The sequence below is a fragment of the Hemitrygon akajei genome, chromosome 7 (assembly GCF_048418815.1).
Source record: "Hemitrygon akajei chromosome 7, sHemAka1.3, whole genome shotgun sequence".
Classification (NCBI taxonomy): domain Eukaryota; kingdom Metazoa; phylum Chordata; class Chondrichthyes; order Myliobatiformes; family Dasyatidae; genus Hemitrygon; species Hemitrygon akajei.
The window spans coordinates 49636433-49652691 of NC_133130.1; the positions used below are offsets into that span (position 1 = coordinate 49636433).

At 38.7% G+C, this 16259-nt stretch overlaps 1 protein-coding gene across 3 annotated transcripts in view; it reads left to right on the forward strand.

Annotated features, from left to right (window-relative positions):
- gpatch2 (G patch domain containing 2) overlaps nt 1-10139 on the forward strand; it is a 282543-nt gene extending 272404 nt beyond the window's left edge. For 2 of the 3 annotated variants that reach the window (XM_073050808.1, XM_073050809.1), the window contains one exon: nt 7344-10139. In XM_073050808.1, coding sequence (XP_072906909.1) covers nt 7344-7513 — 170 coding nt within the window. In that variant the 3' untranslated portion in view covers nt 7514-10139. The remainder of the gene's footprint in view (nt 1-7343) is intronic. The other variant, XM_073050815.1, reaches the window with a different exon arrangement.
- Nucleotides 10140-16259: the final 6120 nt, after the last annotated feature.

A 16259-nucleotide genomic window follows, 5' to 3' on the forward strand; every position in this document is an offset into this window, starting at 1 on the left:
ACTGGGAGGCACGGATCGAAGGGTCAGAAGGGCCTAGTCCACACTGTATCCTCAATAAAATAAATAAATGACTGCCCTTTTCCTAAAAATTGTCTGGGGCATGGGGGGTGGTCACAGAACATATTTCTGTATCATTTTTATAGCCAATTAGCCAATCTGTACCTCTAATTTTCTCAAATCGAGTCATTGAATGTTTACTAACCGGTTGCTTGCAAGGACTTTCTTCATAATTAAGAGTGTAGCTACTCAAGCTGAAAAACCAGCATTAAGGTCTTTTCTGTGACATCGCTGCCAGTGTGGATCATGATTTGCAACCTGTTGCATTCCATTTTCATAGACTACCGACCTTTTCTGTTTATCAGTGTTTGGAGTACAGCATGCGATTCAGCACATCATGTGCAAAACAAGAATATCCACTTGTTCCATGATTGCTGTTGAATGCACTCCCTTGTAGCCTTGTCTCTGCTTGCATCATAAGCATTAAATCAGTTGGATGAGATCAGATCCACAGATACTCCTGATTACTGGGTAATTGCCTTTCTCGTCCTTTGCCAGAACAGAGCTGACACAGGTGCAGAGGCTTCAGTCATTTTAATAAAATAGGGAAAGTACATTTATTTTTAAGCATTTTGTTTTAATGTTCTTCACAATTTCTAAGTGTTTAATGAACATCTTAATTTTTAAAACTATAATTATGATTGTAGTATTTTTTAATATCTGAATGTCAGTGACATTAAGAAAAGCCTTTAAAAGAAAATGTGAAAACAAAAGTGAGAAATTTGAAACCTTGGCGTCATGTAGCAGCAAGTAATTGTATGTCGGCAAGTGCAAAGGTTAACTACAACAATTCTAGTTAGGACAAAGGGCAGAAGTTCTGTATGTCCTCAAGTTTTCACAAGGAAATTAAAGTGAGAAGTGTGTTGGAATAGTTAAGTCTAAAGCTAACAAATGCATGAAAGAGGATTTTAGCACTAGATGGTTTTTTAGTGGGTTAGAATTCAGCAAAGATACAGAACTGGGAATTGTGATAGCATTCTGACAGGCTGCAGAGGGTCGTAAATTTAGTCTGCTCCATCTTGGGTACTAGCTGACAAAGTACCCAGGACCTCTTCAGGAAGCGGTGTCTCAGAAAGGCAGCGTCCATTATTAAGGAACCCCAAAACCAAGAACATGCCCTTTTCTCATTGTTACCATCGGGTAGGAGGTACAGAAGCCTGAAGGCACACACTCGGCGATTCAGGAACAGCTTCTTCCCCTCTGTCATCTGATTCCTAAATGGACATTGAACCCATGAACACCACCTCACTTTTTAAATATATATTATTTATGTTTTTGCATGATTTTTAATCTATTCAATATACATATACTGTAACTGAATTCTTTATTTTTTTCTTCTATATTATGTATTGCATTGAACTGCTGCTAAGTTAACAAATTTCACAACACATGCTGGTGATAATGAACCTGATTCTAATTCTAATATCTTATTAATAAACACCGGCGCAGAACAATAATACTGTTCAATGACTTAAGATTGATTAACACAGATGTATAAAAAAATTGTGTAAAGCAAAACAATTCTATATTAAAAGGGATGTTCAATAGATTCTTCACACATACTGTTCAGTATTGTTTCATTTTCATCCATTCCATTTAGATAGTTCCTTCCAAAATTTCTAACATCATTTGCTTTGCAACTTGCTGGACTATAGACTTGAGATGGACATTTGTTTTCTCCCTCTGCCTAGAATCAGAGTGCTTGTTGAATTGCCTTTAGTTTCACATGGATTGTCTAGGAATTTACTCTTCTGTCTTCTGAGGATATCCATGATGAAATGCTCAGTGGAAATCAATACCATGTTTCATTTATACTTGATACCTAAGCCTTTTACTTGCATTTTAATATATCCGTTTGTCCTAAAGGTAAAGTTTGGTTAAAGGCCAGTTTGTTTTTATTTAATATAAAAGCTTGACAAAACATATTTCCATCATATGATTGCAAATTTTTGTGAAAACATTACCGAGAATTGCTTTGGCCACTTTGATTTAACAGAGCCAGTATTAGCAATACTGGTTTACCTGAGACAGGTTTTCATAGTAGTAACTCTGACAGTGATAAAAACAAAACCATTAGAATAATTTTCCATCTGATAGGATATTGCATAATAACTGTGTTTCATCGGTGCGTTAAGCTGTTATACCATCAGAGTGTGATTAAGCAGATGTCTAGCTTCTGGCAGCTGTAGACCTATGATCTGCCATTTAGTTTAGCCTGGTGGAGAAGAAATGAAGTATGGCTTGAAAGTATAACTAAGCAGTTGTGTTTTTGAACAGACTGGCTTAGGCACAGGTCAAGTTTAATTTTGATCAAATACAGAACTATTCAGATAAATTAGAATCTAATGGAAACATTACTTTTCAAATAGATTTTTTAATTATTGCTATTTCACAATATTCAGCAACTGTTTAATGCAGCGATGTCTTCAAAGCTCTTTGATTTTTTGCCAGCATTGCTTGGAAATTTACTTTAGAAATTCATAGAATGGACATCAGGAAGTACATATTTTACTTAAAGGAAAAGTTGTAGATGTTGAAAACCTGAAATAAAACAGAAAAAGTTGAAAATACTCAACTGGCCAGGCAACATTACTAGACAGAGGAACAAAGTTCCACTTTTAAGGTGATGATCTTTTAATAGGAATTGAGAGAAAATGTCTCAACATTTTGCTCTTTTCCATAGACTGGCCTGCTGAGTTCTTCCAGTATTTTGTGTGTGTAGCACTGACTTAACCCATTTCCTTTTCTCTGGATAACAGTTACTTAGAGTTATTGAGTCAGTTGGCACAGAAATAGGCCTTTCAGTCCAAATGATTCAGCCTGACCAAGTTTCTCAGCTAATCTAGTTCCATTTGGCCCATATCCCTCAAAACCTTTTTCTGTTACCTTCCCTATTTATATTTGAGTTTCTTTTTAATGTATTTATTTTTTGGATCAAAGGTATATGCAATCTATATTTTATACAATTGTACAGCCTTTACTAATCCCACTTAGACCATAAGACCTAGGAGCAGAAATGAGCCATTCAGCCCATCGAGTCTGCTCTGCTGTTCCATCATGGATGATTTATTATCCCTGTCAGCCCCATTCGCCTGACTTCACCCCATAACCTTAGATGTCCTGTTTTATCAAGAACCTATCGACTTCCACCTTAAGTATACCCAATGACTTGTCCGGCACAGCCATCTATGACAAAGAATTCCACAGATTCAATATTGACTTATAACAGAAAAAAATGCTACTAAACAAACTACTGGGGCTTTTTTTTTAGGTTGTAACTGATAGACAAAAGACAGGCAGTGGATGCAGAGTGTTAAGTTTGATTGGGTCTTTGGCTCAGTATCTGAATGCTTAGACCACAGAGATAGGAGCAGAATTAGGCCATTCAGCCCATCAAATCGGCTTCCCCATTTCATCATGGCTGATCCTGGATCCCACTCACTCCCATATACCTGCCTTCTCACCGTATCCTTTGCTGCCCTGACCGATCAGGAAACGATCAACTTCCACCTTAAATATACCCCAGGACTTGGCCTCCTCCCCAGTCTGTGGCCGAGCAATCCACAGATTCACTACTCTCTGGCTAAAAAAAATTCCTCCTTCCCTCTGTTCAAATGGTTGTCCCTCAATTTTGAGGTTGTGCCCTTAGTTCTGGATACCCCCAACGTAGGAAATATCCTCTCCACACTCACTCCTATCTAATCCTTTCAACATTCGGTAGAGCTCAATGAGATCCTCGTGCATTCTTCCCGTGAGTACAGGCCCAAAACTGCCAAACACTCCACATATCTTAACCCCTTCATTCCCAGAATCATCCTCGTGAACCTCCTCTGGACTCTCTTCAGTGACAATACATCCTTTCTGCAAACACCCTGATTCCTCAACAATACCTGCCCTTCCATCTATCTTCACATCATCTGCAAACATAGCCACAAAGCCATCAGTTCCTTCATCCGAATCATTGACATACAACGTGAAAGGAAGCAAACCCAACCCGTGGCACTTCACCAGTGCCCGGCAGCCAATCTTTTATCCTTTCTCAAATCAAATCAGGTTTAATTATCATTCAAACCATACATGGATATAATCAAATAAGGCAGGATTCCTCTGTGGTCAAGGAGCGTAACAACTAACAAGAGAGAGAGAGAGAGAAAAAAACTCACATCATTACCCAAGAAAACACACATATAGTCCAAGTCCCTGAGCGACTTGCAAATGGATGGTGCAGCTCCCGGCAATCCAGTCTGTCATTCCACTAGTCAAACACAGGAGGGCAGCACAGATGGGAGAGGCCAGCTCCCAACCGAGCACAGGCTTGAGGCCTAGTCCTCACTACAGCCAAGGCCATGCTGCTGCCTCATCACCTGTCGCACCACCAAATAGGGGAAACAGGCCTGTGACATCCCATATTATCAATGTCCAACAGGGTCTTGTGATTGAAAGACAAACGTCCAAGACCGTCACATACGGTTACACTGCATGCTGCTTTTGCGCACCAACTCGATGTCTTCAAGCAGCAGGCAGCAGCCAGGTCAGTTCCTCTGACCCCTCTCTGGTCTGTCCTCCACCTTCTTCTCTGATTGACCGCTGGTTTTTCCTTCACTTGGTCACCCGCCAGCTTCTCTTTCTCCCGGCTGACCACTGGCTTCTCCTTCTCCCGGCTGTTTGCCAGCTTCTCTTTCACTTGGTCACCCGCCAGCTTCTCTTCCTCCCAGCCAAGTGCCAGCTTCTCCTTCTCTGACTTGTCCGTCGGCTCCTTCGATACCTCAGCCAGCAGTCCTGAACAATGAACAGTTCACTGATGTGGTAGAACTGCTGTACCCATTGTTCTTGTAGTCCAATGCAACTGTATTGGCCCGTGAGAAGCCACTGAGTTTGAATGCATTGCCATCTTACGGGAAGTCCAAGTTCTAGTACCTTTCCCAGCAATTCTATGGGTTCTTTTTAAAGCAGTCTCAACTGCGGCACGTTGTCAAAAGCCTTCTGAAAATCCAAGTAAATACCATCCACTGACACTTCTTTGTTTATATTACCTGTTACTTCCTCAAAGAATTACAACAGATTTGTCAGGGAAGGTTTCCTCTTTAGAAAACAACACTGACTTTGGCCTAATTTATCATGTGTCTCCAAGTATCCAACATCCTTCCAACCACTATAGGTCAGGCTAACTGGTCTATAATTTCCTTTCTTGTGCCTCACTCTCTTCTTAAAAAGTGGAGAGATATTTGCAATTTTCCGGTCGTCAGGAACCATTCCAGAATCTACTGATTCTTGGAAGTTCATTGTATAAGGCATCCTCAGTCTGTTCAGCTGTCACATTCAGAACCCTGTGGTGTAATCCATCTAGTCAGGTGACTTAACTATCTTCAGACTTTTGACCTTTCCAAGCACCTTCTCCTTAATAATAGCAACGACAAACACTTCTGTCCCCTGACACTCTCACATGTCTGGCATTCTGCTAGTGTCTTCTGCTAATGCTTTTTAATTTTGTCTGCCATTTATTTGTCCCCCACTACTACCTCTCCAGCATCATTTTCCAGCAGTCCAATATCCACTCTCGTCCCTCTTTTACTCCTTAAATATCTGAAAAACATTTTGTATCCTCTTTTATGTAATTGCACAGCTTACCTTCATATTTCATCTTTTCTCTATTGCTTTTTAGTTGCCTTCTATTGGCTTTTGAAAGCTTCCTAATCCTCTTCCTACTAACTTTTGCTATATTATATGCCCTCTCGGGTGCTTTTATGCTGTCTGTGACTTCCCTTGTTAGCCACCGTTGCTTCATGCTCTCTTTAGAATACTTATTCATCTTTGGGAAGTATCTTTCCCACGCCTTCAGAATTTCCCCCAGAAACACCAGCCATTGGTGTTCTGCCATCATCCCTGCTAGTGTCCCCTTCCAATCAACTTTGGCCATCTTCTCTCTCTCTCAAACTGCATGGTGGATTCTAGCATATTATGATCACTGCCTCCTAAGAGTTCCTTTACCTTAAGCTCCCTAATTAAATCTGGTTCATTACACAACACCCAATCCAGAATTGCTATTCCTCTAGTGGATTCAACCACAGGCTACTCTAAAATGCCATCTCATCGGCATTCTACAAATTCCCTTTCTAGGAATTCAACACCAACCAGATTTTCCCAATCTACCTGCATTTGGTAATCCCCCATGATTATCAGAACATTGTCATTTTTACATGCCTTTTCTATCTTCCTGGCTGCTGGTTGGGGGCCTCTATATAACCTCCATCAGGGTCATTTTACCCTTGCAGTTTCTTATCTCTATGCACAAGGATTCTACATCTTCTGATCTTGTCATCACTTTCTAAAGATTTGATTTCATTTTTTACAAATAGAGCTACCCAATCTGCTCTGCAAACCTGCTTGTCCTTTCCATACAATGTGTATGGTTGGATATTAAGCTCCCAATTATTTACTGGTCCATTGCCCATAGCTTTATATGCCTTGGTGATTCAAGTGTTCATCAGAATACTTAATAAATGCGGTGAATGTACCCATCTCCACCACCCATTCAGACAATGTGCTCCAGACTTCAAGCACCTACTAGATGAAAAAAATCATGCTCAGATCCCCTCTATAAGTATTTTACTAACCTGTGTCCACCAGCTTTAGATATTACTGCTAGGGGGGAAAATAGTTGAGGATAAATTTATAATAATGGGTAATTTTACAAGTTTTAAACATTTCACTGTTCAATTTTTTTTTAATGGTAAAAGGACAAAATGGTAGTTAATAAAGCATATTTCCTATTGTATACTTATTTTTTCAATTAACTTTTTTTCTTCTGATTCTTTTGTGATTATATACCCTTTCTCAGCATTTCTTCATGCCTATTATTTGTATTGCATCAAGAATTGCAAATTAAAGACATTAAATTGGCTGATTGTCATTTTAGGTTTCCTGAGGTTGTAAAATGTGCTTTATAAATGCCAGTTTTTCATCTTCTGGCAGAAATAGTGGTCCTTTCCCATGTGAGAAGAATGCAATTAATTAAGTTGAAATTTGGGAAGTTAGTGGCATGATAATTAATACAGCATTAATTCACTTTCAAAAAATGTTGTCGAAAACTGGTTCATTGCTTATTTTTAAACCAATCATTCTCTGAACCCATAAGGGATATTCAAGAGGTTATCATGTGACAAGGCAAATTGATTTAATATTTAATCAGGTAAATTGAGAATTATAAGGTTTAGATTTTAGTTCAGATTATGCTGCTCTTTTCAATGTGTCCACACTAATTAAATCTCTGCATGTCTTACTTCTAGTATTTGTAGGTGAAAATGCCAGCCCTATTCCAGAAACCAACATTGGTAGTCGGATGCTTCAAACCATGGGATGGATTCCTGGCACAGGCCTTGGACCAAATGGCAATGGGATTGCTGAACCTATGAAAGCTTTATGGCGACCAAAAGGGGTTGGACTTGGCTTCTGCTGACAGACAGTTATTCAATTTAGTGGAAACTATACGCATTTCAATGGGAGTGACTTCAACTAGCCTTTGCTCAAGAAAGCTCAAAACATCTATTTCTATAGTGACAAATGGACATCTCAATAATGTGATTATTAATTGTTTTGAAATCAACACATGCTTTTTTCTGATCAGAGTTAATGTTGATGTACTGTATTAATTATAATTGAGGATTCCAGATATTAGGAAGTGATTTTCATTGTTGTACATCAATACACAAGTTCAAAGTTTTTGCAGGTACTAATTCTATCTCATCCAAAGTGTGGTGTCTGAAAGAAGAGGCGACAGATGTGAATTTATTGTGAAATTTGGCAGTGCAATGCCTCTTCCAATCCCCATGATATGAATATCTCTGTATAATTTGTAAGTTTGTTATTATGTTACCACTGCTGTGCTTCAATTGAAAAGATGATGAAATAGATGTTTAGAAATGTGATAACACTTCTGCAACAAGCAACTCGGACCTAGCAGTTCAGAAATGATTTTCAGTGGTTGCATACTATTTGTAAGCCTTTTGTTTTTGTTCAAGTAAATTTATTTTAAATTCAACATTCGATTTCTTTAATGTCCAAAAATATTATGTACGTTCTCCAAGACTGAAAGGACTTTATTAGCATAACAAAATGTCCTTGAATAGATCCCATAGTATTAAATATACCATTTTCTAAAATACAATTTATCTGAGATTCCAGTTAGTGTGTAGATATCAGGTTTTTTAATGAAATATTCTGTCTTGCTATATCATTTACACTTAAAAATAAGCCATGTATTGCCATGACATAAGCTCTTAGTGCTGAGCCACATTTGGATGAACAGTGAGTATTGTTGTGATAATAATCAGAATCAAAATCAGGTTTATTATCATTGACCTGTCATGAAATTTGTTATTTTGTGGCAGCAGTATAGTGCAATATGTAAAAAGAACTACTCTAAGTTACAAATAGAAATATTAAAGTGTAAAAAGAGAACAAGATAGTGAGGTAATGTTCATGGACTGTTCAAAAATCTGAAAGCAAAGAAAGAACTTTCATGCTTTCATCTATTAAAAGAAAACCAGGGTACAGCAGATTACTGAACTTATGGTTTAATCAGGTTAATGTGCTAAGTTTTAGTAAACAGAACTGGTTTAGTATTTGTTCTCAGATTGTCTTTCTAAAACCTTAATGCAATTTAGCTTCAGCATTTTACATACATATTGCCTCCCATCTCACTAAGCAGGCACTTGATGGCTCATCCATCCATTACTTTCTTCTGCAGTTTGTAGCAAATAACCTCCTTTAATTCTCTATATGGCATTAAATTTAAGATACTTTTTTTTTAATATGAATGCCTGGTAACCAGATAAGTACCACTTATCATTTTTGCTCCTATACAGGTGCTGTCCTAGGGTTGAGAGTTGTTATCTTACTTAGTATTTTAAGCTTGGACTAGTTTATTTCTTTTAAAAAATATCATTGTTTGTATCAAAATTGTACCCTTCAGTTGATGGCTTGTTACTTCTATAGTAGTAGTTACCAGTTAATGAAGTATATTAAACTTCATTAACAGGCTAGGCAAGCTAAGGCTACTTTTGCCTTTCTTAAAGTAAGCAGCAGTTATCATTTGAAGGGTGACTTACATTACTTTACATTCTATGTTCTAATATGAGATCAGTGTAATCCCATCTATGTCAAAAGCCTTAATTGCACAACTCTGCTTCATGACAAATCTTAAAACAATCAGGAACTATTAGGTCATTGAGCTGAAGAATGCAATAGGAAAGATAAAGGGAACCTGCTCTCCATTTTAAATTAACCTGAGAATGAGCATATTTTTATTGCTTCAAAAGCTGTCATTTTGCTTTCTGTGAGAAGTAACAGATTACTTACAAGCAGTTCTAATGTACAGAAATGGCATCACTGAAGCATTGCTAAGTACATTAGATATGAATGGGGAAAAACTGCTTAAAACAATATTTATTATTATTATCTGGATTTATAATTAAAAGGGGGACAAGAATTATTGCTGGAATGGACAATTGCATAATTTACCAAAATCAGTGTAGCTTGATTAACATATATAATTGACAATTATATTTTTCTTGTCCTTGCAATATATTAAAGCAGCCACTGATCAGATATTATAGCTTACCTCCCACAATACAATAAGAGTCAGATCCAATTTTATTAGCAACAGTGTGCTGGAGAGAAGGCTTGGCAGCTTGTAGTTTTGGATTTGCTGTTTACGTGGAACATTCTGAAAATGACTTTTAACAATCAATTCCTGTAGTGCTCAGGGTTCAGTCAAAAATTACAATTAAATATTATGGGATTTATCAAACTTGTGTTTTACGCTGTGTGTATTTGTACTTGCTTCTAGTTTTAATGTGCATTGATAAAATATCCACCTACCACAAAACAATCAGATCTACTTTTTTTTTTTACAACAATGTTAATTTTCAGTGTAATTTCCCTGCATCAATTATTTGAGAGATTGGTTATTAGAATGCCCAGCAGTTTAACTCTGTATAAAACACCCTGAGATTGAGGAAGCTCTTATAGAACTTATAGAACTGATATTCTATAAACAGATAAATAAAGAACATCTCACAGTCTTTTTGTGTGATTATTTTAATTTTCTTTTTGTATTCACTACCTTGTATATTTTTTAATTTATTGGCCCGTGCCTCACAAAACTGGTCAAACTTGCACTAAAATGTCGAAAGGAACAAATCTGTATTGCATGCTATCTGTATTATTTTTTCTCACTTAATACTCTTAAAACTAAGCTGAAAATAAGGCTTTTTAAAGTTTTTGGTCAATTATATTCGTGAGACCACACTTGGAGTATTGTGTACAGTTTTGGGCTCCTTATTTTAGAAAGGATATACTGTCATTGGAGAGGGTTCAGGCGTTTCTCAAGAATGCTTCCAGGAATGAAAGGGTTACCATATGAGGAACATCTGGTAGCTCTTGGGCTGTATTCCCTGGAGTTCAGGAGAATGTTAAAAGGCCTGAATAGATTAGATATGGCAAAGTTACTTCCCATGGTAAGGGAGTCTAGGACAAGAGGGCACAACTTCAGGATTGAAGGAGTCCATCTAGAACAAAGATGCGGAGAAATTACTTCAGTCAGAGGTGGTAAATCTGTGGAATTTGTTGCCATGAGCGGCTGTGGAGGCCAAGTCATTGGGTGCATTTAGGGCAGAGATAGATAAGTTCTTGATTAGCCAGGGCATCAAAGGGTATGGGGAAAAGGCAGGGGAGTGGGGATGACTGGAAGAATTGGATCAGCCCACGATTGAATTGCAGAGCAGACTCAATGGGCTGATTGGCCTACTTCTTCTCCTATATCTTATGGTTTTATATTACATAGAACCTGACCACTGTGCACAATTGCAATCAGTAAATATTTCTGATTGGGTTTTTAAGATATTTTCACATATTTAACATTTAGCTAGCACCACAGAATGAGATAGGTGACAACTTTAAATATGCCTTTATGGGTTAATTCTATTTCCATACAAATCAGATCAACAAATCATTTAACAATACAATGCAGATTAAAGTGTAATGGCTACAGAGAGAGTGTAGTGTGGCTAAACAATAAAGGTGCAACATCATAACAAGATAGGTTGTGAGGTTTTAACGGGGTTTTATCATACTAGCAAACCACTCCTATAGCTTTATAACAATGGGGTAGAAACTACCATTGAGCGAGGTGATGATTTCAGGCTTTTGTACTTTCTGCCCAGTTAAAGAGGGGAGAAGAGAGAATGTCTGGGATAGGTGGAATTTGTGTTTATGTTGGCTCCTTTACTGAGGCAGCAAGAAGTATAGACATAGTCCATGGAGGGAAGGCTACTTTCTGTGATGTGCTAAGCCATGTCCACAATGCTATACAGTGTTTTACAGTCACGTGCAGAACAGTTCCCATACCAGACTATTATGCATAGAGAGAGGATGCTTTCTGTGGTTCATCAATAATAATTGGGGAGGGTCAATAGGGACATACCAGGTTTCATTTCCCTCCCAAAGAAGCAGAGGCATTGGTGATGATCACAACCAGGAATATGAAGCTTGCTGTCCTCGCAATCTCAACACAATTGGCTGGAGCACGTGCTCCGCCTGCCTCCTGAAGTTCATAATCGGCTCTTTTGTTTTGCTGACAGAGGACAGTTCTCACGACACCATGTCAAGCTTAGCACGCTAGCACAGTGGTTAGCACAATGCTTTATAGTACAGGTTCGATTCCCACTGATGCCTGTAAGGGATTTGTAAGTTCTCCCCGTGATCGCATGTGTTTCCTCCGGGTGGTCCGGTTTCCTCCCACAGTCCAAAGGTGTACTGGTTAGTAGGTTATTTGGTCATTGTAAGTTGTCCTGTGTTTAGGCTAAGATTAAATTGGGGGACTGCTGGGTGGCGTGGCTCAAAGAGCCAGAAGGGCCCACTGCGCACTGTATCTCAATATCTAAAAAGATAAACAGACTCATTGTTATTTGGGATGTGTTCACTGGGAGTTAGAGAAGAATCTGGCCATGCAGTCATGAGTGTATTAGGGGGCTAAAGGTAGAAACTTATATAACCAGATATATAAAACCACATAACAATTACAGCATGGAAACAGGCCATCTCGGCCCTTCTTGTCTGTGCCGAACGCATACTCTCACCTAATCCCACTGACCCGCACTCAGCCCATAACCCTCCATTCCCTTCCTGTCCACATACCTATCCAATTTTGCTTTAAATGACAATACCGAACCTGCCTCTACCACTTCTACAGGAAGCTCATTCCACACAGCTACCACTCCGAGTAAAGAAATTCCCCGTCATGTTACCCTTAAATTTCTGCCCTCTAAGTCTCAACTCATGTCCTCTTGTTTGACTCTCCCCTACTTTCAATGGAAAAAGCCTATCCACGTCAACTCGATCTATCTCCCTCATAATTTTAAATACCTCTATCAAGTCCCCCGTCAACCTTCTACGCTCCAAAGAATAAAGACCTAACTTGTTCAATCTTTCCCTGTAACTTAGGTGCTGAAACCCAGGTAACATTCTAGTAAATCTTCTCTGTACTCTCTCTATTTTGTTGACGTCTTTCCTATAATTCAGTGACCAGAACTGTACACAATACTCCAAATTCGGCCTTACCAATGCCTTGTACAATTTTAATATTACATCCCAACTCGTATACTCAATGCTCTGATTTATAAAGGCTAAAATACCAAAAGCTTTCTTCACCACCCTATCCACATGAGATTCCACCTTCAGGGAACTATGCACCATTATTCCTAGATCACTCTGTCCTACTGCATTCTTCAACGCCCTACCATTTACCATGTATGTCCTATTTGGATTATTCTTACCAAAATGTAGCACCGCACACTTATCAGCATTAAACTCCATCTGCCATCACTCAGCCCACTCTTCTAACTGGCCTAAATCTCTCCGCAAACTTTGAAAACCTACTTCATTATCCACAACACCTCCTATCTTAGTGTCATCTGCATACTTACTAATCCAATTTACCACCCCATCATCCAGATCATTAATGTATATGACAAACAACATTGGACCCAGTACAGATCCCTGAGGCACACAACTAGTCACCGACCTCCAACCTGACAAACAGTTATCCACCACTACTCTCTGGCATCTCCCATCCAGCCACTGTTGAATCCATTTTACTACTTCAATATTAATACCTAACGATCGAACCTTCCTAACTAACCTACCGTGCGGAACCTTGTCAAAGGCCTTACTGAAGTACTAAAGTTATGGAGCACCATTGTTTGGAATAATTGTCATGGTTTTGCTGCCTTTCTGAACTGAAGTAGTCTATTATCAGGAAGTGAAGAATCAGGTTCAATATCACCAGCATATTTTGTAAAATTTGTTGTTTTCTGGCAGCTGTACATTACAATACATTAAAATAAAAATTATATTGTGAGAAGTATATATAAAATATTAAATAAGTAGTGCAAAAAGAGAGGGAAAAATTAGTGAGGTAGTGTTCAAGGGTTCATTGTCCATCCAGAGACCTAATAGTGAAGGAAAAGAAGCTGTTCTTGAAACATTGAGTTTGTGTCTTCGGGCTCCAGCATCTCCTTCTCGATGGAAGCAATGAAAAGAGGGCATGGCCTGGGTGATGGGGGTCCTTAATAATGGATGCTGAATTTTTAGGCCATCACCTTTTAAAGGTGTTCTGGATGCTGGGGAAAGGATAGTGGTCATGGAGCTGCCTGTGTTTACATCTTTCTGTAGCTTTTTCCGAACCTGTGCAGTGGCCCTTCCATACCAGACAGTGATGCAACCAGTTAGAAAACTCTCCACAGTACATCTGTAGAAATTTGTATCTTAACATATCTTAAACTCCTAATGAAATATAGCCACTGTTGTGCCTTTCTTGTAACCCCCCCCCCCTTTCTGAAATCCAAAATCAATTCATTGGTCCTATTGATTTTGAATGCAACGTTTTTGTTGCGACACCACTCAAGCTATCTTGCTCCTATATGCCTCCTCGTCACCATCTGAAAATCTGCCAACAATAGTTGTGTCACCAACAAATTTATAGATGTATTTAAGCTGTGCCGAGGCACACATGCATGGGCATAGAAAGAGCAGTGGGCTAAATTTGCATCCTTGAGGTGCGCCAGTATTGATTGTCATTGAGGAGGAGATGCTATTTATGATCCATACAGACTGTGGTCTCCCATTGAGGTTCCAGTTGCAGAGGGAGGTAGAGAGGCCCAGGTTTTGGAGCTTTTTGATTAGAACTGATGGCGTGATTGTGTTGAATGCTGAGCTGTAAGCAATACACAGCAGCCTGACGTAGGTATTACTAATGAGGTGATAGACAAATTGCAGTGGAAGGGAGAGAAAAAAAATCAGTTGCAGAATATGTGTATTCTTGGAATTATAGTATTGAAAGCAGAATTGGAGTCAATAAACAATTGTATGAAATAGATATCTTTCCTGTCCAAATTCTCCAGAGATGAGTGTAGGGCCAGGGAGGTGGTGTCTGTGGTAGGCAAATTGAAGTGGTCCAATGTTGTCCGGAAAGCTGGAATTAATGCACGCAGCAGGAGGAAGGCAGCAGAAGTGGTGGACTATCCAACAGACAGTGCAAAGGATTGTCTTGGATGTTTTTATTGTGATTCTCGAAGCACTGAATGAAATTCCATTAGGTAATCATGCTCAAGTATATCAGGAATATTTATAAAGAAAAATGCAGAATACCAGAACACTGCATTATTTCATTACAGAAATTTGAACAGAAACATTGGATTTCTGCAGAATCTTTGCCTCATTTACTTTTTTAAAATATTGTTAGAATACCAACTCATAATAGTCTAGCCATATAGATACAACCAATACAATCAAAATGCTGGTGGAATGCAGCAGGCAAGGTAGCATCTATAGGAAGATGCACTGTCGACGTTTCGGGCCGAGACCCTTCGTCGGGACTAACTGAAAGAAAAGATAGTAAGAGATATGAAAGTGGCAGGGAGAGGGGCTCTTCTTTCAGTTAGTCCTGACGAAGGGTCTCAGCCCAAAATGTCAACTGTACTTCTTCCTATAGATGCTGCCTAGCCTGCTGCGTTCCACCAGCATTGTGTGTGTGTTGCTTGAATTTCCAGCATCTGCAGATTTCCTCGTGTTAGCCATATAGATGTAGACAGAGAAAGGGTCTCCTACTGAATATTACATTCAACTACATTAGCAGATAGAATGCTAAATAATCATTTGAAGCACTGTTGAAAATCTGGATATTCTGTAATCAGAAAACATTTGGTGTCTGGATTTTGCAGTCAGTTGCAAAACAAAATGAGACCCTTTTCTGATGTTGCCAGATCCAATGCTTTCTTCCAAGTCAGGTGTAGATTTTACTTTTCAACTTTGATTACTTTCAGGTTTCAATACTTGGGGGATCTCTGATCTATGGTAACCCTGCCATGACTGAAAAATAGAGATTAATATAGAGACTGAAATACCTTCCTTAGAAGTGGAATAAAAACTATTTATAGTTTTAAAATAATACATCTGAAATAATAAAGAAATGAGAGAAAGAAAAGGAGCAAAACTGTGTTAAGGATGCGAAATGCTGGCTAGTGCTCTTTGCTGGAATCTGAATTCAAATATAAAATGCTGAAAGTGCCTAACAGATCAAGCAGTATCTGAAAGAAAAATCTGAGTTAATATTACAGGTGGATAACAATGCAGTAGAACTGGCTAGGAAAAAAAAAAGAGCTGTCTGAAATAGCTGCATTTATAAAGTCTCAAAGTCTGCAACTTTAGTGCTGCCCACTGTACTACTCCAATACAAGTCATAACTACTTACAGTATGGTGTTTTCACTGTCTCAGTAAAGCACACAGTTGACAAAAGGTGCATCGGGTGTAACTCGGGACCACTGGCTATTCCGCAACTGCAAAATACCCAGTTTCACTACTGTCAGGATCACTTGGCTCCAGTCCTCATTACAAAATAAACTCAATTCTGGAGATGAGTTAAGAGTGACAGATCTTGATATCAAAGTCGTATTTGTTCAGTGTGGAACAGAGGAGAATTGCTAAAATTAAAATAAATTCTGATGAGGGGAAATCTATCAACTCAGTCATTCTAGAAAGAAAGATATGTTTGACAGCAAGGTCAGTTATCTCAGCCCGAGGATATTGTAGTTAGTCAGTACAGCATCATGGACCAACCACATTATGATGATTCTTCAAAGTAAAG